Genomic DNA, 22,219 nt, shown 5'->3' with positions numbered 1-22,219 from the left:
CATAACAATTATTTACACACCACACTGCATAAGGAAACACTGCCGCAGTCTAATTTTTGGGTTTTCAATCAGCAGCCCAAGCATTCTGAAGGGCTTCACACAGACTGAGTGCAGCATCCACATAGCAGGCAGGCCTTAAAAACATTAAAGCTTGTTCAGTGGAAAGTTTCCCCATCACTGCATTTTTCGGTAACAAAGATGTTGTCAGAAATGGCAATTTTTCACGTCCCTTGATGATGCCTTGCTAGCATTTGGTTATAAGCCATAAAGCAGGAATAATTTCAGCCTGTCAGGAGTCTAGCTAATGCCCAGTTTCCCCTTAGAGAGAATTCCTGTCAAATGTAATGAGAGCTCCAAAGGCCCTCTCTACAACATAATGAGCACTTAGGCCATGCTGGTGATCAGCCAGCAAAAAGCATCAATTTGAGCCTGGCTACACACTTGGGGCTAGACGTCACCAGTTTTAATAAGAATTATGATTACTATCTGCCAAAACCCTCCTCAGAACTTATTGTTAACGGTGGAAATACAGAAGAATGTCACTGGTAGGGTTTTTTTTTTGTTTCCTGTAATCTAAGACCACCTACACACAGCACTGTAACACCATTTGGCATCCTCACTGCAGGAATCTAAATCAGGAGTCTTTAACGTGAAGGCGCTACTTTTATTAGAAATTACAACAACTTAACACGTAAAAGCATAGTATCTAAGACTCATATGCAGGGAAATGTACTACCCCTTCAAATGCTTATTACTCTTTTAGCAGCCTACACAGAGCAAGGGTGCTCTGCTCTCCTTGGCTAGAATCCATATAAGTATACTGCCCTGTCATAAATCTTAAAAGCTCCCAGAGTATCACTGCCTACTGGGTATGGAATTATAGTTGCCATACATACAGAACATTAAACCCTTGCAATACACAGATGTTAAGGTCGAAGTGGAAACCTCAGTTTCCACTCTTTAGTCCTTTGGGCTTGATTGATTTCATCTAAAATTAACTCCCAGTACATTTCCTGAAGTCACATGTTCTCTTCAAATGTCTTCTGAAAACAACATCCACTTCACACCAAACAAAGCTCCTATACAGGTGATGTTGGCTTCCTCATGGGATACAGTGTGCCAGAAAGTTGTTTAAGAAAAAAAAAAAGAAAAAAGAAATTCAAGATGGAAATCTCCAAATCACAAAGCGTGGAAAAGTCACATCACAGAAAAACTTTTAAGTTCTTTTTGAACATTAGAAACATGCAGACTAATGCAGCTAAGCAGAGAACAAAGTCAAACACAACTGTAGCTGCTCTGCCTTAAAAGAACACACCAAAAGAGGTTGTCATAATATTTCTTTTTTCACTGCCATTTTGGATTCAAGCAAGTATACTTCTAAGAACCAAGAAAACACCTACTCAGCTTTGCAGACAAAAAGTTGCCATGGAATTACAATACCATCTTACCAAATATAGTGTTTTCAGGGGGAAAAGAAAATATATATATATATAATTAAAATCAAGAGTCCAGTTACAAAAGCAAAATTCAACTCTGCAATTCACTTGCTTAATGAAAGTCTTTGAATATACTTAAGATCTGAAGCCTGAACTAATCAATTTCTTCACTGTGCCCTAGCCGGTCAGCCATGCTCTTTAATTTAATGAAACAAGAGTTTTAGATGAAATAGCACATACACATCAAGAAAGAATTGTATTGTTGCACTTTGAAATGTGTCCAACTGTGCAACTTCATCTAATGATAATTTTTTTTAAGAGGCCATCGATTTCTGAAAGACTTATTGTACTAGCATCTTGATGAAAAAGTGAATGTCAGCATATCTACAGAATACTTACACCCTGCCATTAATGCTTTATTTGGCAGACAATGACTACTCAATTGAGGGTCCTCTGGGCTGAGCAATCATTTAGCTTTTCTTCTCTTTTGAGGTCCTTAGTGTCTTGTTCCAGTTCAATACTCTTTTTATTCACCATTATAGTGGCCATAAGTGTGAATTTTATGGGAACTTGCAAGCTCATAGTCATAACTAGAGCTTTCCAAGTCACTAATCTTTTCATACCTTTAAACGGCAGGGATTTGAGCAACTGTCAATAGGTATGCTACACACGCATAAGACCAGTTCTGCACATCAAAGGCTCTATCACTAACAAAATAAAACAGTGTAAAGCACCGAATTGTATTTTGAAGCTTCAGACACAAAACCTTTCTTTTTTTTGCCAAGGTCTTACAGGACCAATACCAAGAAAGCCTTGTTACTCAACCTAATCTATACCTCATTTGACAGTAGGTAGGCAAGGGTTTACTAATCACAGCTACAAATCACAGCTATTGATTCAGACACATGATACAGTCCTTTGAAGGTAAACAGAATGGCTACATTTAAATGCACTAGACAGACTGAATATTTTGTGGTTTAGAAAACAAAGCACCTTACCTGTTTGTGCATTTCAATGTTTAATCCATACGACATTTCATAATACTGCAAATAAAGGAGCATACGTTATCTTGTTATGCTGACTTACACTATATTAGGAGATATTTACTGAAATAAAGAAAAAACAAATATACTTACCATCACATAGTGCCTCTGCATTTCTGTCTTTTCGCTTGCCAGTTTCTCACATTCCAATTTAAGGCTACAAAACAGATCACACTTTAATGTAACATGTCATTTGTTTTGACATGTACCCTCTTTATTTGTACTTTGACAGAAGCAGCTAATTAAAAAAAAATCATAAACTAACAGGCAAATACAGAGAGAAAAACTTAATTCATACATAAAACACAAAGGCTGAACAGGAAATTTAAAAGGCATTTCGTGGGTGCTGTGTGAAACCCAAACTGCCTCCAGAACTCAAATATATCCAATATTCATGCTTTGACAGGGGAGCTGCCATGAAGTGCTACAACTTTAAAGCTATAAAAGGATCTGAATTTCTCCCAAGTACTACTTCTCAGAAGTCAGAGGCATTTCTTTGTACACAGCATTTAGTAAATTACTGCCAAGTAACACCACTCAAGTTTAGAATTACAACTGAGTACATCTATAATTCTTAAGGTTAAGTAATCTCAAGCTAGCTTTGTCTTCCCACAGTTTGAAAATCAGCATCTCTATCAATTGATAGCAGGTTTGTTTTCTATTTTTGTTTCCATAAATGAAAAAAAGTTAAATTTGGTACTTGCGTATCTCATCACTAACCACAGCACAGTTCTGATTAATTTCACTGAGGCCAAATGCCTCCATGGTCCCTTTGTTCTCTGCAAACTATTCTTGTTTTGGGTCTTCTACTGTTGTTTTGGTTTGGATATTTGTTTGGATTTTTTTTTTTGTTTGTTCGTTTTTAGTGACAGTAGTAAGCATCCTGGCGAACTATTAAGTGTGTAAGTCAGCATTTTTCACTTACCATTGCAATACTGAATGTTTACAGTTTACACTGTATTTCTAAAGTAATAAATGATTTTAACAAGCTAACGATTTTAGGTAAAACTAAAAATGCAGCATCTTAGGTAATAAAAAGGAAGCCCAAGCAACACCAGGCTATTTCTACCTGAGAAACCTCCAAAGCGCTTTATTCCTAGCTAGATCTTGCTGGTGCATGCAAGTACAAAATTAAGTAAGATCAATGCCCTTTAATGGCACTAGCCCTGCATATGCCAAGAACCAAATAGCCTAAATCTCTATTGGGACTTCATCAGCAAGAACGTAAAACTCAACAAGAACACCTAAAGGACAGCACAGCACTCAAACACATCAGTATATTCACATCAACTCTGTGTTAGTACTCCAGTACTTGAGTACTTTCACAATCCTTCTCGGTTCTTTAAGCACCGTATGCTGGCATTTTATTAACCTTTCCATTATCACCACACACAAATGAGCAAACATGAGAATTTGCCTCCTTAATGCTCTATGCCACAGAATTAGCGCAGGTCCTCTCTCTATACTTTAAAAAATCTTCCACTTAAGGATCCCAAACAAATAGGGGGGGTTAAGTGCACACAAGCGCTGAACAGCTCCAGCTTCCACGGTACCACCCTCCCTTCGCTGCGTGGGCCTCAGCTCTGCGGGACGAACCCTCAGGGCATGTCCCGTCCTGACCCACCCCCCCACCCCCCCCGGGCTCCGAGCGCCCCGGACCCTCCGCCGCCGCTGCTGCTGGGGCCCGGGCTCTCCACTCCACTCTCGCGCTAATCGACGCTGCCGGGGGCCGGGCCCGGCCGCGCGGCGGCGCTGAACCGCAACGCCACACGCCACCGCCTGGACGCCGCCGCTCAGTGCAGTCCCCCATGCCCGCCGGGCACGGAGAGAACAACCCCCCGGCCCGAAGCGGCCCGCCGTCCCTCACCTGTGGTACTGCGCCTGGAGGAACTGGAACTCCTCCTTGATGCGGTCCAGCGACTCCGGAATGGTGAATTTGAAAGGCTGTCCCGCAGCCTGGTGCGGGGTCTGGCGCGGCGGCGGCCGGCACGGGAGAGAGAGGCACGTTCAGTCACGGCGCGGCCGCCCCGCGGGAAGAGGGGAGAACGGCGCTGCCCGCCGCGGCAGGGCCGCAGGGATGCGAAGAAGCAGAGAGTGAAGCGAGGAGGCAGAGGGGAGCCCGGCCCGGCTGCCGCCGCCCCGGGGAGCTGCTCACTTGTTACCCACCTTCCCGTCCCTCACCTGCGAGGTGACGCTCGCCACGCTCAGGGAGCCGCTCCGGCCCCGGCCCACCCGATCCTGCCGCCACCGCCTACGGGAGAGCGAGGCGTGCCGGCTCCTCCCCGCAGACCCTCGCCGCAGGGGCACAGCTGGGTGTCGCATCCGGCGGGGATGGGGGTGCTGCTCGGGCGGGCGGCGACCCCCCGCTGCATCCCCAAGGCAAATAAGTTGCCCGCGAAGCAGAAGGGATGGGGGGGAAGTGGGGGATCAGGGGAAACGTCCCCTCTCCGGCCACGCCCGCAGGCAGGATGTGCCGCTCCTCCCTGGAGAGGACAAGCTTGAGAGGGCATCCAGCCACTCTGGTCCCCCATTCGGGCGGGGAGCCGGGGGTGCACACCGACGGGCAGCGCCGACAGCTAGCAATGCCCAGCCCCGGGCCTCCAGCCCCGCGGAGGGGCGCCCGGGTCGTACTTACAGGGTGTCGGCTCTGAGGAAACATGGTCGCGGAGGATCTCCCTCGCAGCGCGGTTCTGGCGGGGAGCCCCCCGCCCTGCCCCGGCTTCACGCCCGGGGCGACGAAGGGGCAGGAGCAGCTACGCCCGCCAGCCGCCTTCCCTCCTCTGCTGCGCCTTTCAGTGCGCCCGCCGCGGGAACATCCTCCGGCCACGGAGTCTTTTGTTGCTGCTGCTCTGGGTTGGGGGGCCCGGGAGAGGTGGGTGGGCTCCGCTGGACACTCTCACCGCCGCTCCGCAGCGCCTGGGTGCGGCAGGACAGGACGGGATCCGGCGTAACGATGGGGCACAACCGCCGTCCGGATGAACGGTCGGCTCCCCTTCCTGGGCTCTGGAATTGCAAATGTAGCTGTAAGGCTGGAAAGCCCGGGCGGAGCCAACTCCTCTCCCCACTCCTGCCCCTCACCAAGGGCGGGGGGGGGGGGGGGGGGGAAATCCAGCCGGGAAAACGCGATGTCAGCGGCGGGACCGTCGCAAGCGGTGGGGGCGAGAGAAAGTCTCCGCAGACAGCCGCGCTGCTCCCGGGAGTCGGTGAACGGACGAGGTCATCAGCAAGACACGGAGCGGTGAACAAGGGAGGAAGGCGGGAGGCGGCGGGGAAGAGCTTTGCGCAGCCGGCCCCGACCGGAGCCGCTCCAGTAGCACATGCACGACACGCAAGGGGGCAGGGAGAGGGAGCCACACACGCAGCCGAGACTCCTCCGTTACTTGCAGATAGGTCCCTCGGACAAAAGAGAAACGAACAGAACACTTAACGCTGAAGCCCGCTAGCCCGACTGGCCAATCCGCCCGACCCGTCGGGGGAGAAGAAAAAGAAGAACGAAAAAACACAAAAGCGTCCGTATCGGGGCTAGTTCAGACGGGAAGCTCCTTCGTGCAAGGGTACCACTGCGGCCTCCTCTAGGCGAGCGCACATCAGGGAGCTGCGTGTCTCACCAGAGCCCCCCGAGCGCGGTACATCGCGGCGGCGGCACCACCATCATCATCATCATCGTCCTCCTCCTCCTGGCCCTGCCTCACCGCTCCCGGCCGGCCCGGGACAAAGTTCGCCCCGACCGACCGCCGCGGGAGCGTTGTGGATCGCGGAGGGCCCGGCGGGAGGCGCGGGACGGGACGGGACGGGACGGGAGCCGGACACACCGCGCTCGCCCGCGCCGCTTACATTAGCACGCGGTTTCACACTCCGCCAGCTAACCGGCCGCGCGGCACCGCCCACCCTTCCGCGCGGGGGGGCGGTACGGGGAGCGCCGCCGCCGCTGACCAATCGCCGATCCCGGAGCCAACGTGGGGCCGTGATGCGCGAGTGCCCCGCGGACCAATGGTGAGAACGCGTCTCTCGCCGCCTCGGCCTTTCGGTGGGAGCCGTTCGTGGCGGAGCGGCAGGGGCTCCGCGAGCCAACCAATCGGAGGGCGCGAAGCGCGCGGAGCGCCTGGAAGGGGGGAAGGTCGACGGGAAGGAGTGGAGAGGTTGGGCTGTCAGTCAAAGTAACGTGGGGCGAGAGAGCGAGCGGGCGGGGCGGGAGGGGCGGGGTCGGACGGGAGCGGCGGGGAGGGCGGCCGCGCGTCCGCTGTGGCAGGGCGGCGGGCCGGGGTGGTCGTGCCCGTCGTCAGGGGGCCGCCGTTCTTCGCGAGCGGGGGCTCCGCGCCTCCAGCCCGAGGGCCCCGTGGTCAAAGGCGGGCTGTCCGGCGGCGGTGCGGCTGCGCTGCCGTCCCCCGCGGGCGTTCACCGAGCGCGGGTCGGCGTCTGCCGGCGGCCCGCACGCGCGCCCAGGCTTCCCCATCCGGGGAGCCGGAGCTGGGGGTCGGGCAGGCCGTCCCGGCCTCTTCACCCGTCCTGCGTGCGCGGCGGTACCGGTGCGCGTGGTAGCACCCTGCAGACGGTGCTGCCGGCGGCACAGGAAAGCTGTGTGGAGGACAGAACCTCCAGCGCGTCTGCTGAAGTGTGGGTCACGGTGACCGCCTGTAGGGCGGACGGCGTCCTTTGGGGGAAAGTGTTCTTGTGCGTAAGAGGGGTCTCATGGGGGAAAGCTGTCAAGAGCTTTGCTGCAGTAACTGTTTTATAGGCCCACTCGAGGTTGGTGAGGGTCAAACAAATCCCACAGACTCTGCGTGTGGCGCTAATGAGATGACAAACGGCGATGCAGCTTGCAGTGGGAAGTAAACTTCAAAACGTACCCTCTGTTAACAACCACCCTATTCGTACCAGAATTACGCGGTAGGGTGTGAAATACCAGTACCTTCAGACTTAATGCGTTAAGATGTATTTATGCTGTTAGCGCGCCTTTATACTCCCTAAAAAGAGGCCTCAAAATGTTGGATCATTTAAACTCGACAATTTTTATAATTTGCTTTTTCTTACAATTCCGCATTAATGTTTTCTAAACACACTTACTTAGAATTGTATTATGCTTCACCTTGTATCCTAAGGAAAGAGCAGTCTCTCTTTCAAATTTGATACACAATTAGGTATGTTCCCTGATCATTGCAGTGGGGTTGAACTAGACAACCTTTGAAGGTCCCTTCCAACCCAAACTATTCTATGATTCTGTGTTGCAATATCAAGATAGAGCTTTTCTTGTTCAGAGTGCTTATTTCCGTACAACATTATTCCCAGTTTTACATAGAAACGACCAAAGGAAAAGAAAATTAAACTTCCCCCAGTCTTTTGCAATGAAGTTTTGGGTTTTGTTTGGGAATCCAGACTGAATGAATCCATATATGCTTGAGTGCATGTGTCTTTATGCATGTATATGTATATGTGTATGAGTAATAGTGTCTGTACCTATGAGTATGTGTGTGTTTGTCTGTATGTATTATACATTTATGCATACATAGATGTGAGGCCTTTGAATATTTTGGGTCTTTATTTTTTTAAGGGATGAGGCAGAATACCCTTGATAATGACCTTTGATAGCTTGTGGTTCCCAGGAAGGGAATGTGAACTTGTCTGTTGGTCTGCCTGCCTAAGTAAAGCTAAAAATCTTGCTTTCTGTTCCCACCTCTTTCCTTGAAGTCTTGGACAAGCCAAATTACTCCTCTGTTTATGGCATTGGAAAGCTTAATTAGTTCATGCTTATAAAGTACTTAGCTCTTCAGATCAAAGATGCCGTAAAAATGCAAGGTATTATTATATACTTTGTGTGTATACCTAGTAGCTATGGAGTCTGTAATAATGTAACACCTAACTTTGGTTGTACTTTGCTTAACCTGCCGGTGCAAGTTGTTAATGAGATATTAACAGATACTACATTACAACAATGTTTTGGAATGTAAACAGAAGCTTTTTTTTTTTTTTTCATTTTGATTGCTTGCCTATATGAAATGTCTTGTAACCTTTACTTGTCATCATTAAAATGTCCAAGGCATGTTTTAACAGAAAGAGAATTGCTGTATTTTACTGTTAGGTTTTAGGTTGTTGTTTGTTGGTTTTGTGTCTTTTTTATTTTTAACAAGTGTTTTTAACCTACTTAGATTCAGAATTCACACACTTTAGGGCATTTTGAATCTTCTTCATTATAATCAAGATAAAGACCTGTAAAAGCAGTAGTGGAATCAAATGTAATTATTTGTACTTTTTTTTTTTTTTTCAAAATGAGAGCCACTGACATTACATGCCATGAACCATAACCAATATGATCTGATATTTTATTTATAATGCATCATCGTTGGCCGACTAGAGCATAAAAATTTCCTTTTGTTAGTCATGTATAAATCGAGGTTAGTCCAGGAAAACTGAACATGCTCATTCCATGGCAGTACTCACTACTTACACCAGTGAAAAACAGCCCAAAATATGTCTGAGCATATAGTAAAGAGCCTTATTCAACTGAAGGTAGTATTTTATACCAGATCATTATGCCACAAAACTATACATATGCTACAGAATTCTCAAATTGGATTAAGCGTAATTGTGTTTAAACCTCTGTCTTATGTTTTAAAAATGCAATTAAAAAATTGCATTCAGTATTAACCCCCCCAAAACTGTTCTGTTTAATCATCCGTTCAATTCTGCTGTTTGAAATCAGTTGTTTTTCATTGTAAGCATTTTAATGTAGTGCTCCTATCTCATATAGCAAAGGACCTAATCCTGCGTTTACTATGTAATGAAAGCTCACACTGGAAGCAGCTGGAGCTTTGAGCCAAAAAACAAGTACTGGGTTCAAAATGCAGTTTGAACATATTGGAAGGGTTTCAGGTATAGCATCTGTTCTTTAGGGAAATGACCTATTGTATGATGTTCTGTTTACCATACTGTTTGGTTGAGGGTTTTTTTTTCCTTTGCTGTTAACAGTACTATTGCACACAATATTTTTTAACTTCCCACAGGCTGGCACATATAATAAAAATGTTGATGATGTTAATCACGAGGAGTTGGCTGCAGGTGGGCGGGAAACTATTTAGCAAATTTGTGATTTATCCCACTGTTCTACTCTCTATACAGTGAGAGAAAATCAGTAGGGGAAGCAATTACAGAATTCAATAGATTTTACGCTTTCAAAATTTTAGATTGAGAGATCGTTTGATTTTCAACTGAAAGAGAAACAGTGTATGTTTAAGAATTATGTGTATGTGCTTGGAGGATGGGACTGTTCTTTCTTTATTAATGGCAGGATAGCACAGGTATAGAATAGAGTTAAAAATAGTGTCTGAGTCATAGAGTGCATGTGGTCTAGTAGTGACTACCTATACAGCTGCAAGAATAATAATTATTGTGAGAGCATGCAAAACAATATCACTTTAAAAATATTTCTTTATTTATGAAGTGCAAGTGATATGAGCAGGGTAAAGCAATTACATTTCTAATTATTAACTATCTTTTGGCTGATAGCCATTGCATACCCTCTTTGTAATTTGATTTCTTTTTAATTAGTAGCTTTCCTTGAAGGCAGGAATGTTCAAAAAGTTATGCTAGGTCATTTCATCGTCCCTTCCCCCATTCTTTCACCCTTAAAAATTCCCCTAGTTGAATTAAAAAAAAAAACAACAAAACAACAGTCAGTAGCAGATCGTGCAGCAGTAAAACCTCAAAAAAAAAATCAGATCCAAAGAATCCCTTGTGGTTTCACACAATATGGTAAAATTAGAGATTGCAGGAAACCAACAAAATTAAACTGGGAACATTTGAAGAGAAATGACCAGGCTTTATGAAAATGACACATTGACTGGCCAGTGTGTGGTTTTTTTTTTATCAACAATTTCTTTGTTGAGGCATGGATCAAAGAAACCTGCATATGTTTTCATTTTATTCTATGTCTAACTAGAAAATTACATCCAGATGTTTAATAGGCATTCTGTTGGTTTTTCTGCATTGATTAGATACGTTGGTACTGTTTGCTTACAAGTGTAGTCGGATCATTAGCTAATGCAAAGAAATGTTTGTAGCGAGTTGCTAATTAGGTCTTTTGGAAACTCTCCATACTCATGAACAATTTGTACAGTGGCCAGAAAAACTTGCGGTACTTGAGAAGTCGCTTTCCCTTCTGTGTCTGGGAAAAAACAGTCAGTTGCTTTCCCTAATCTCCTTTTGCCTACAGGGATTGCAGCTTGATCCCAATGGGTGGAGCTGCAAATAAATTAGGAACAGACCACACACACGCACGTGCATGTGCGCACGCACCCCCCCCCCCCCCCATCTGCTGTTTCAGTCAAAATGCTTTTGTACAATCTTTCAGAAAGCTAGCCAAAATGGAGTGTTTGAAACTAAAATGTGTCAAATTCTCAACCTTCATGTTATCAAATACACAACATTTTTGAGCATACTTTAGAGACAGATGGGGAAGCCCTTTATGATAAATGAGTGTACTTGAATTCATTACTGTGGTACTTATAATTAAAGTATCTCTCTCACAACTTCACTACTCTGCAGGGTACTTCAAGACAAAGCTTAGGGGAAGTGTATACATGGGTGACAGAGGGATGAAAGACACTCAGAAGAGCTTCAATCTCCGGTGTTTTGTTAGGTCTTAAAAGGGGTCAGAGATATTACCTGTTTACAATGTTGTTAGAGAAATTGTTGTAGACTTCATGGCTCTGGCCTGATAACCTTCTAGGTGCAATGTCACCTTTCAAAAGGTGCTTGACAATGTCAATGACCGTTCTAATAAAGACCACCTGCCAACCTATCACACTTCAGTCTGTTTCAGAATGAGGTCTCCACCACAGGAGACAACAGCAAAAAGAGCAATGTGTATCTGCTTTGTACAGTAAACGAGGACACATGCTCATACCAGCTCCCCGATCCTGTTGTCACGCACATGACTAAGTTTATTCCTAGAAATAGTCCCTTTGAAGTCAATGGCAATACTTACATTTAAAAGGATGTCTTTGTGTCAGATTTCACCAGATTAGGGCCATGCACAGAGAATGAGTAGGTTGTGAGTGACATACATATGCAAAACATGTGTTTTTTAGCAAGGAGGCTATACAAGTATAGAAGACATGGTTTTATCACCTTTTTTAAGAGTCACTCAAAATGGAAGGGAGCCACAGAAGAATGGTTAATGACTTCACTTCAGAGGACTAGTCATGGTACGCTATTTTTCCTTGACTTGCAAAATCCTAAAACTTTTCCAGCCTCTTTTGGTTTCCTATATGCCGTCTTTTGACATGACTAGTAGATTTTTTTTTAGGTATCTTTTTTCTAAGCTGTCAGTAACACCTCAGAAAGTGTCTACAGGTCACCAAAGATCCTTAGGCTTAAAAAGCCTGGGGAAATAGCATTGACACAAATGGCCTTGTGGAAATGTTGCTTCCACAACATTTGTTGAAATGACTGAATGAACTTTCATCTTAGAAAGAGAGGGATTTATCTAAGAGGGAGAGATGGCTCCAGATGCAGTAGCGTTTCAGGGTTAAGAACAACTGCTTGCTACTGCAAAGGTACATGAAGGCCTGTGCTTTACCCTAATACCTGTTCTCCCAGTATAAAAGCAACAGTCTTGAGGTACCTTTTAAGTATAGATGTGATACAGAAATATTGTGTGCAAAATCATGACTGTCAGCTAATAGGAATTAAGTTCAACTGAAAATTGGCTGGAGTTGGGCAGCTGTTTCTCTAATACTCCTTCCTCTCAATTCTTCAGAATTTGAGATCTTGCCTATACTGAGATTATGAACCTCATATGAGCTGCTCTCATACCAACATTCTACTCCAGACCACAGAGTTCAGAATGGTGGAGTCTAGATGAGAGCAGATTGTGCTATCCTGCTGTCTTCATAATGCAGATGCTGTAATGCTCTGGCATGCTACTGCTGCAACATCTGCGGAGATGCTCTTCCAGCACTGGTGGCACAGAGGCACTGGGTCTGTTTCCAGCTTTCCCCATGCTGTAAAAGCTCTGGGCTCCCATATTCCTGAGGGAATAGATTTACCAATATATCTTTCAGGAGCCAATGGAGAGATTCTAAGAAAGAAGTTGCTAGACAGGGGTACTGATGGGGAGGAGAACTGGAGAGAGGGAAAGTAATTGTACAGGGAGGGAACATTTCAGTACCAGTATGATGTAATTCTTAACAAATGTGGATATTTCTGTAGAAAATCACCATTGAACTTCAGGCAAGACTGTAAACAGTTATAGTTGCTCACCGTATGAAAAGAAAATAAATGTCTCAGTCACAGAGCACTGTCCGCTTCTGTGTTTTATTTCTCACTTTGAGCTTACTGCCCTTCCACTGCTTTCAGTGCAGGTGTCTCAGTTTATATCCTGAAGGGCTAATATGTAATGACAATTGTGATTATTAATAGAGCATATCCATCCTCCAAAATATGAAATAATAATTTCCATAGTTTGACATACATCTAGGACTGTCACTAACGTGTATCATCACAAGTGAGTGCACAAATGAAATATCCTACCAAATGTCTTGCAACTGTTAATCTTTTCTGATACACTGGTATGCTTGTAATCAGTGGCATCACCCAGTAGAAAGAAGAGGAAATAGATATCCACCCCATGCAATTCCACTTAAGTACTACTGTGTCTAAAATACCAATAAATCTTCTACTGCAGAAAACCACATGATGTGATTACATAGACAGTAGTCTAACCATGCACCAGTAATCCAAATATCTGAATATTTAGCCATTAGAAAGCATGATGAAGAGTTACGATTAATGCTGGTTGTTGAGGAAAGGGCAGCGAAAGTCACAGAAAGAATATTGTTTGTTAAAACAGAGGTCTAATAAGAACTGTATAGATGGGATGTTGTGTATGAATTGCTTGTGGGGATAGGGCTGGCTGCATGAGAGTTTTTTTCTTGGGTTTTGGGGTGGGGTTTCTTTTGGTGTTTTACACAGGAATGATTTGTCATCTATCTACCTGAGCTCAAAAGCAATGAAAAATATGCACATATTTATAATTTACCATTATAAATTCAGTAGTTGATAGTCAGATATTTTCCTATCCAGCCTCTCACATTTTCCACTGTAGATTTACTGTCTGTTAATGTGCTTATGCATACTCAGGTGCTTAGCTATCTCGAGTTAAGTGGCATCCATGCAGAAGAAAATCTTGATGTTGCATGACCTCAGAGCATAGCTCAGGAGAATGTCTGTGCCCTAACACTGGCACTAGGTTGGGAGCAGACTGGATTATATAAGTGGAATCACTATATCTTCATTAATTTTGCAATAAAATAGTTTGCGAATCTCACCAATGCAAACCATGAAAAGCAGGGAGCAAGCAGCACAAGGCATACAGATGTGCATATGCACCATTTAGCATAATTACACATTGGATTAATGTTCTCATATTGCCCATATGGATGGATAACAGTTAAGTATTTTGCTTTTGAATTAAGGTCTTTCATTTAAATGAAAGAGGAATGTGGTTAGTCTTCTGAAAGTGGTTCAATAGAAGAGTACTTTTACCAGTGCTCTTCACATCTGCAAGTGAGATGTCCTTGAAAGACAAGAACAGTATTTGGCAATTTGTAGAAAACCAATTGTGTTGATCATTATTAATGAGGTCTTATGGAGTCAGGCACCTTTTCCAAGAACATTCTATTGCATCATAACATACTGACAATCCCCAGATTTTGCTTTTAGCACAACAAAGGTGGGTAATATTTGGTTAACATAATTAAGAAATGGGTTACCATTTAGCGATATTTGTCACATGCCTTTTGTATGGCAAATTCTGCAGTCTTCCAGAACAATTCAGACTATGGCATTTAATATTCAGGAGAAGTGTACTGCCTGCAGAGAGAGCAGTTACTTCAATGCGACTCTTCTAAAAGTGAAAGTATTTCATTCATTTAATTAACCTGGTAAAGCTTCATCCATATTGTTGTAATTTACATGTTTTTCTCAGGAGCTTGATTTTTGCCTGCATTTCTTATAAATTGAGGTATGTCTGAACATTTATCTCAATTTGACATTTAAGTAAGCAGATATTTTTATTTTGAAATCACATGCTCTAGTTTGAATTAGAGGGTTGTACAGTTTCTTTTCTTACACTGTCAATTCTACTGGAGAAAAAAAAAAAAGGTAGGAAATAAAAACAAATCACAGGGCATTGTTCAACTTTTGGTCTGTCCTAGGTGGAAATTCTATGGAAAGAGAAGAGGCCATGTTCTGAACCAGTTTTCTTTAAGTGGTTCAGGCAGAGCTCCTGCTGAACTGGCCAGTTGGTGCAGACAAGGTCACATGGTTTTGAATAATTTTTGACTATTGGTCAGTTCTCTCCGAACTAGCCAGCCAAACCACAAGACAACTTCTGAATCCTTAATTGAGCAAAACTCCCAGAAGCAAATTGCTCAACAAAGCCTGGCATATTTTGCCCCTATGTTTTAAAACAATAGGAATGGGAAGCATATTTCCCGACTTCTATCGCAAGCTGTGAGATACCTCACAGAAGGCCTTCGGAGGGGAGCAGGTCATGTACAGGGGAAGGGTTATAGCACAAGGATGATTGTTTCGTAATGGTTTCACTTGAATGTGAGCTGCCAGTTGCAGCACAGCCATAAACCTGGTTTCCTTTTCTCTGTGCCACCCATCAGCCCGCCTTGTTTAATATCATAAATCAAGCTGACGTGCATCCCTGTCACCTGGCTCATAAAGTATGAGAGACAAGGTACAAGGCCAATTGTAGGAATACCAATGGTGCACATATCTTACTGTATTCAATATTCACCAGGTCCTGTTCATTTCATCCCAGGTATCTGACACATCTGCTAAAATACATTGACTATCCTAAGATACACTAATAGTTTTCCTGCTTGGGGTATGAGAGGATTGGTAAGAGCAACTATCCAGAGTCACCAGTCTTATCCTAATTGTCAAGCATAGTTGTCTTCTCAAGAAACCTGTGTAACTGCAGAAATGTTGCTGGGTATGGTTTGCAGAATTTTACTGTGGGAATATTTGTGCCTTTTTGTCCACTCTTTCTTATTTTAAAGTATTTCATAATTTTGCTGCCCTGCATGAATGCTGACATCTTTTGCCTGAAAAGGACATCTCGGACTTGTTACTTGTACAGAGAAGTGCTAGAATATAGTTTATCTGGAATACAGTACTAGAAAATATTTAATCAGCAACTGCTGAGTTCAGAAGAAAACATGTCTTTCTCTAGATAGCCTTCTCTCACCAGCTTTTAAATCTACATATATGTGTACATATATTTTATATATAATATGTATTATATATAATGTATATATTAAATATAAATAATTATAAATAAACGTAATATAGTGTGTACATATATGTATATAATTTTTTTTTTTTTTATTCCACAGAATTTTTAAGTTCTAGTGGGAATGTAGGGGAACTTAGATAAACCTTTAAATCAATCAGCTTATTATGTTGGTGATCCCCTGGAACATTGCTATATCTTTGCAAGAAGTTGAATCTCTTCAGTAACTCTTCAGTAAAAGCAAAGAACACATTCATATGGATAAATAAGTATTTGAAAATCATGAGAGAATGGAAAATAATGTTTAATTTCTTTTTAAATGCTACTTTAGATATTTGATTTGCTGGATTGCTATTTATTTTCATTTGAGAAACCATTACACAGAGTCTTGGGCCTAGTTAGATATTTTCTTAATGAGTGGAAGATTATTACAAAAAGCTGGACTACTAACATCTGGCCCAAGCCAGAAAGATTATTCTTTTATAGAAGACAGACTGTATTGCCTTAAGATTCTGATTGAGCTCCATTTTCTATGTAGTATGTGACTACCAGTTGCCCACTCATGAATAAGATATAGCACTTTTAAAGTGTGACTTGAATGAAAAAGAGAATATTATACTTTCCCAATTTTTCTGAAAAAGCCCAATTTTATAACCATCATGTACACATAAAAAATAGCAAAAATTTATGAATATCCCATCTTTTTCTCACATCAGCTAAGAAGAAAGGGAGAAACACAGGCACTGTTTAGGACACTCAGTGTGGTATATACTAAATGATGGATATATTACAAAAGCTTGCGTGATACAGTGTATAATGTGTTTCCTGATTGTTCTAAAAAAAAAAAAGATATATTTTTCAGTAAATCAGGAAGTTATTTATGCATGAATACATATATATTGGTAGTTTACATACATGTACGAAGACGAGTATACATATACAACAGTATGAGGTAGCAACTAATCTGTTCAGTTTCCAGGCAGGTCATTCAGTGAACCAGAAGGGTTGGGACGAGAGAACCCGATCCAGAGGTGTAAAACTTGCAGTTTGTGCTATGACTAATTGAAAGTCAAACCAAAATAACCTCACTTCTTCGCCCCCCCATCCCTGTTCCATGGGAATGAATACAGAATGCTAAAAATGTCCCTGTTAAAGTATCAGATGCCAGGGAATGCTGTTGTTTTCTGCTTTCACCATTTTATACCTTCTATTCATCAGTATAAATGGCAAACTGCAACTGGCACCTGAGAAAGTGTTAAAACACACTGGAAGATTGGAATGATGTTGATAAATGCAAACAGCCTGCTGAAGGAATACGCTTTAATTTAGATCATCTGTTTTCAAATGTGTATATCTGTGAAAACAGACATACTAATGTAGCTTTTACCACCAAATCAATACTTAGAGAATAATTTAAATGAAATCATAAATATCTGTTGAGAGTTTAAGAAGAAAAAAAGCTCCTTAAGATAATTCTGTAATTAAGAGTCTGAAAGACCTTAAGTTTTTATCATAAGTTTAAAAATTATGACACATTCTTCTTGCAGCGTAAGAGTTTCTGTTCCTTTTTCTTCACAGTGTTATAAAAAAAAAAAAAGAGAGGAAGTAAATTTCTCCCTTTTCAGTAAAGAATCTGATTTTATTAAATGCAAACTCAGCTGTAAAAGTGCCGGCATATTAACTGATTCAAAGTTGTGCTTTAGATTACTTTGTTTTATTATTGCATTTCCCTTTCAAGCCAGTCTGTCCCTTTCTGGGCCAATATGCTTCCTTCAGATAGGATAAAACGTTCACTTTTTAAACTATGAGAACGAATTGTTCAATTTTCTTTCTCTGTCTCCATATATACACATATGCACACTCATACATACTCATATATTCACATAAGCAAATACAATGTTAATGAAAAGATGTTTCATGATGTGTAGTTGGAAAGTCACTGGGATTTGTGATCAATGTATGCAGAACAGAAGAAATGATAAAATGTATTTGATTGTATACTGCTGTAAAGGATATCATAGCTGATAAATGCACTTGGTTCTTTAGATTATTATATTGAGGCTGACATAGCATTTTACATTTGTAAATAAGAAGCAAACAAGCTGTGAAGTTACTTTCATCCTTGAGTCTGGTTAAAGGAGGCAATAAGAATAGATGTACCTTTCATCTGCATACAAAGGGTAAACTGTGAGAACATGTAGCTAACTTATGTATGGTTCACACTGGATCTGGGAGGCAAGAGCGAAGTGACTGTCTGCTATACTTGGCACCAGACTGACATTTTAGTATTGTGAAGAATGACATATTAGCACTCATATGGAGTGGTGATACTTCGTCTGTTAATTTAAAACTGTCAGATACTGGTTTTAGAATACATGATGCTTTTTCTGAGATGACACTTTTTCTGTTCCACACACCATTCCCTCATTTCCCATTTGCATGCCTACTGGTGAGAAGGGGGAAAAGATGTGTCTTGCAAGGCGGCAGAGCATTATAGTGGGATGTGCTCAAAAGTTATGTTTTGCTCTCCAGCTGCTGTGCAACAAAATGAACAAGTCAGTGGTTCGTTAGGTCAACACAGCAGCTTCCACTGTGGCATACTCTTGTTTTACGAAAGAGTGCTAGAGCCAATCCAGAGATGCCTGTGCTACTTCATGTATACAGTTGTGTTGGCTTGGTCCCACAAAAGCACCACTAGGTGTTTGAGGTTTTTTTTGACACGCTAAGTAATACCCCAAGGATTCAGGGTAAAACCAGCCACAATTATGAAACCCTGTTTCATCGAGTCTTGTAATTGCAGATTGGAAAAAATGTTTGGTTTGATGTCTAACCCATTTACTTTAAAAGGAAGTGAAAATGTTTCTGTGAAGCAAAAAAAAAAAAGTCAAATACATTCTTGTATTAAAAATTAATTCCAAATTTTGGTTTTGTTAGTCTAGATCAAAGAGTCTATTATGTTACTAAATACTTATCTGTTGATTCAATCTGTTGAATATTTGTGTGCCAGAGGTATTTAAAAAAAGGGTTTAGCCAAGTGGCATTGTTAATCACTTTGTTGCAGGTAGGTTGGGCCCTGTCAATACCCAGCCTTTTATCCACAACTATCTGAAGGACTGAAAGGTTTATGTCACTGAGGATAGGGCTGGTTATGTGCCCAGGGATTCAGTTCAGTGAGAACTTGTAGGTCCAGCTATAGCTCATAGCTAAAAGACCTCTCCTTTTAGTTTAAAAAGAAGTCTGTAGTTTGGAAATTAAGTAGTAGGGTTACAGTTACATCTGTGGGTGTTGAAGGTTATTAAAGGGAAGCAATCACATAATCAAGATCTTTCTTTTACCAAAGAGAAGTAGCATAAAATTTTAATTTAGGGCTGTATCTTTGACAACTATAATTCATTAAAAATGTTGGCTGAAAGAGCAAGTACTTACTTCTTTTAGAGTATTTATTAGTAACTGTTTTAGAGTATTTTTCAAAGTGCCTAGGTTTTAGCTTCACCTAGTTGGTTATTGTACCATTTTTGTAAGAAGGGAGAATAGGGTTAGGAACACTAAAAAACAAGTAATACATATTTATTTTTTTCTTTCATGTCATCAGAGGTGAGCTTCTAAGGGGCAGAAACAAAGATTCATGTGACCAAACCCTAGTGAAGCTTCTGCTTCAAAATACATGGGTCTATGCTCATAGACTGAAGAAATATGAATGCATGCTAATGTTATATATTAAAATCATTTCCAAAAAGCACACTCAGGCTTCCACTGTGGAAAATACCAAAACGAAACAAAAACAAACCCCAAAAAACAAACCAAAAAACCCCCCAAACCTGAACAAAAACTAACAGTCAAAACATTGATTTTATTTAGCATTTATAACTGCTGACATACAGGAAGAGTAACCCTACTTTATTGATCAATGCAAACTACTGGAATGACACCAGCACAAAATGATGATGTGCCAACATAAGAGAGGAACAATGGCAGCCATCAAGGACCTTGTCTTACCTTTCCATAGAACATCAGGATAGCCAGTAGATAATAAAGCAATAGGAAAAGCTTGCTTTTTCAAAGCAGAGTATGTCTGCATTTCTTTTCAAGGAATAGTGTCCATGCTGTCCTTCTCATGTCATGGAGATGCTATTATCATATACTTGGACTTGATAGCTGCATAACAGCCAATCCAGCTCCTTCTGTGCTGCCACAATTTCCTTCTACTTCTTGAAGAATTTTGAGTGTGTAGTCAGATATGATCACAAAGATACCTCACTTTTTTTTTCCTTTTGGTTGAATTGCTGTTATGTGGTAGAAGTCAGAGGCAATTATCTTTAAATTCTGCAATTCTTTATCTACCAAGACACTGTTTCAAACCTCTACCAGGTGTCCTCCTTCATTTAGATTCTCACATCTGAAACCCAGCATAGTGAGGAAAAGCAAAAAGTTAGTCTATCTTGAAGGAAATCAGACTCTTTCTAATGGTAAAAAATACCTCTCTGTCAATCATGAACTATATTTTCTCATGTCTGACACCTGCATTTTGATAGTGTTCTCAACTGGAATTAGTAGATTGATCAACATATGGTCACAGCTTTCAGTATTCAATGCGCTTGACTGCACTTCCTGGCATATTGTTGCTATTACCTTAGAGTTACTTCCTTGTTCTTCAGAAATCAACTATTTTGGTTATATTTATAAAAAAACTATGGTTTGTTATAGAACTTCAGATGCATTCAAGTTGCCTGAAAGAAGGGACATGCAATTTCTGCATCTTGTGATGTAATGTTATTGCTTCTTTATGACGTATTCCCACTATACCTATCAGCAGATTTGCGCATTATAGGGTTGAAAGCACGTACAATTTAAAACTTATATTTAAAAATACCACTTGTCCTAAAGTAAAATACTTTTTTATTGAAACAATTTGGTAAACTTAAGAAATATTGATGTTCCCTTGAATTGTCAGCTGTTTATTGCATGCAACCTTATTGCATGCTACAAATAAATACATAGAGATACCCAGGAAGGACCATCAAAACGCCATAAAGATATTCACCCACTAAGAACCTAGAGCAACATCTGGGTGCTTCTGTGAAGGATATCCAGATCTGCAGGACTCTTGAGTAAGCATGCTCCCATGTCTCAGCCCCTGGGAGGCAGACCCCTGTAGGAATTCCAAAGCGGTGTCTGTCAAGAAAAGGGGCTATGTAAAATAAAATGCATTCTTAAAATCCACATATATTTGGTTGCTGACTGGGCAAGGTGGGGCATTTGGCTACCACTTCTGCAGGCCCTGACTGTTAGATGGAAGCACCCCCTTGAGAAGACTGAGAAGGGCTCCGGCAGAGAGGGCAGGCAAGTCCCAAAGACAGGCTGTGTGGGCAGGCCTCAAAGAGAAGCGCAACCAGAAAGTGCTAGGTGAAAAGCAGTATTTCCATTTTGTGGCTAAGATTCCTTGATCTGTGAAGCTTAAGGTGCACCTTTCCTTGAAACAAAAGTATGTTGGACACATTGTGCCAAAATACTCCACAAAATACTTCCTAAAACACATGAAAGAGAGTGAGAACAAAATTTATGTTCTGTTCAATCCTGATTGCTCTTAGTCAATGATTAAGAAGATCTCTGCAAAAGGCATCCAGTGGAATCTCTTCTTTCAGTGTTTTCTTTTGTAGGTATCGCCATGGAAAGAAAATCTGTTTTCCTATGTGGATTAATCCCATGACTGCCACAATTAATGCCAAAAAATTGTTTTAAGTAAGTGATGAGGAATGAGGCTTTCAATAGGTTAAAACAGGTACATGTTAAGGTGGTTTTCAAACATTGACATATAGCTCTTTAGATGAAAAAGATTAGATTAAACTTTAATTGTACATTTTATGAATAAAAGTTAACACATTCCCTCTTACATATCAGCGCTAGTTTGTTAAAAAAACAAACACAAATTTCTGATAGCCTGGTTCAACTGATTTCTATAATCAATAAATCATATCATGGTGAGTTTAAATTACAAAATAGCTTCTTCAGAGGTTTAGTGTCTGAAAATTCTGGCCCAAGTTCTTGGTTAGTGCAAGGGAAGTGATTATATTTCACTTGAAAGAGAAATGTTTACCAGTAGGCAAGCCCGTAGATATTTGCCACTGCAAAACCAGGACCATGGACTCCATTCATTTTTAACCAGCAACTGGTTAAAAAGAGTAAGAATCTGTTTTATTAGCTAGACTATCACCTTCTATCCTTTGTTTGTGGAACGTGTAATGTGCCGCTTAAATAGAATATTTTCTTTTAGATTTCCAGGTGGTGGTAACTAGGGTATAATTTATTTTATTAATCCTTTCAGTTTCCCTTGTTTACATGACTAAGGTTCCTGAATTGTGCATGTCTGATGCCAACACATTGCTCTGTTGTCTGTCTTCTCCACTGAGCTTAAAATCAGCAACAAACTTTTCTATCTT

At 41.7% G+C, this 22,219-nt stretch overlaps 1 protein-coding gene across 4 annotated transcripts in view; it reads right to left on the bottom strand.

The window, feature by feature from the left end:
* TLE1 (TLE family member 1, transcriptional corepressor) overlaps positions 1 to 5,240 on the bottom strand; it is a 75,955-nt gene extending 70,715 nt beyond the window's left edge. For all 4 annotated transcript variants that reach the window (XM_062640860.1, XM_062640868.1, XM_062640877.1 and 1 more), the window contains exons 1-4: positions 5,115 to 5,240; positions 4,347 to 4,447; positions 2,573 to 2,636; positions 2,435 to 2,479 (exon numbers count right to left, since the gene is read on the bottom strand). In XM_062640860.1, coding sequence (XP_062496844.1) covers positions 2,435 to 2,479; positions 2,573 to 2,636; positions 4,347 to 4,447; positions 5,115 to 5,138 — 234 coding nt within the window. In that variant the 5' untranslated portion in view covers positions 5,139 to 5,240. The remainder of the gene's footprint in view (positions 1 to 2,434; positions 2,480 to 2,572; positions 2,637 to 4,346; positions 4,448 to 5,114) is intronic.
* Positions 5,241 to 22,219: the final 16,979 nt, after the last annotated feature.

The sequence above is a fragment of the Pezoporus occidentalis genome, unplaced genomic scaffold (assembly GCF_034315485.1).
Source record: "Pezoporus occidentalis ecotype Australia unplaced genomic scaffold, CSIRO_AGI_Poc_V1 ctg117, whole genome shotgun sequence".
NCBI lineage: Eukaryota > Metazoa > Chordata > Aves > Psittaciformes > Psittacidae > Pezoporus > Pezoporus occidentalis.
This window is presented reverse-complemented; position numbering and strand designations above follow the sequence as displayed.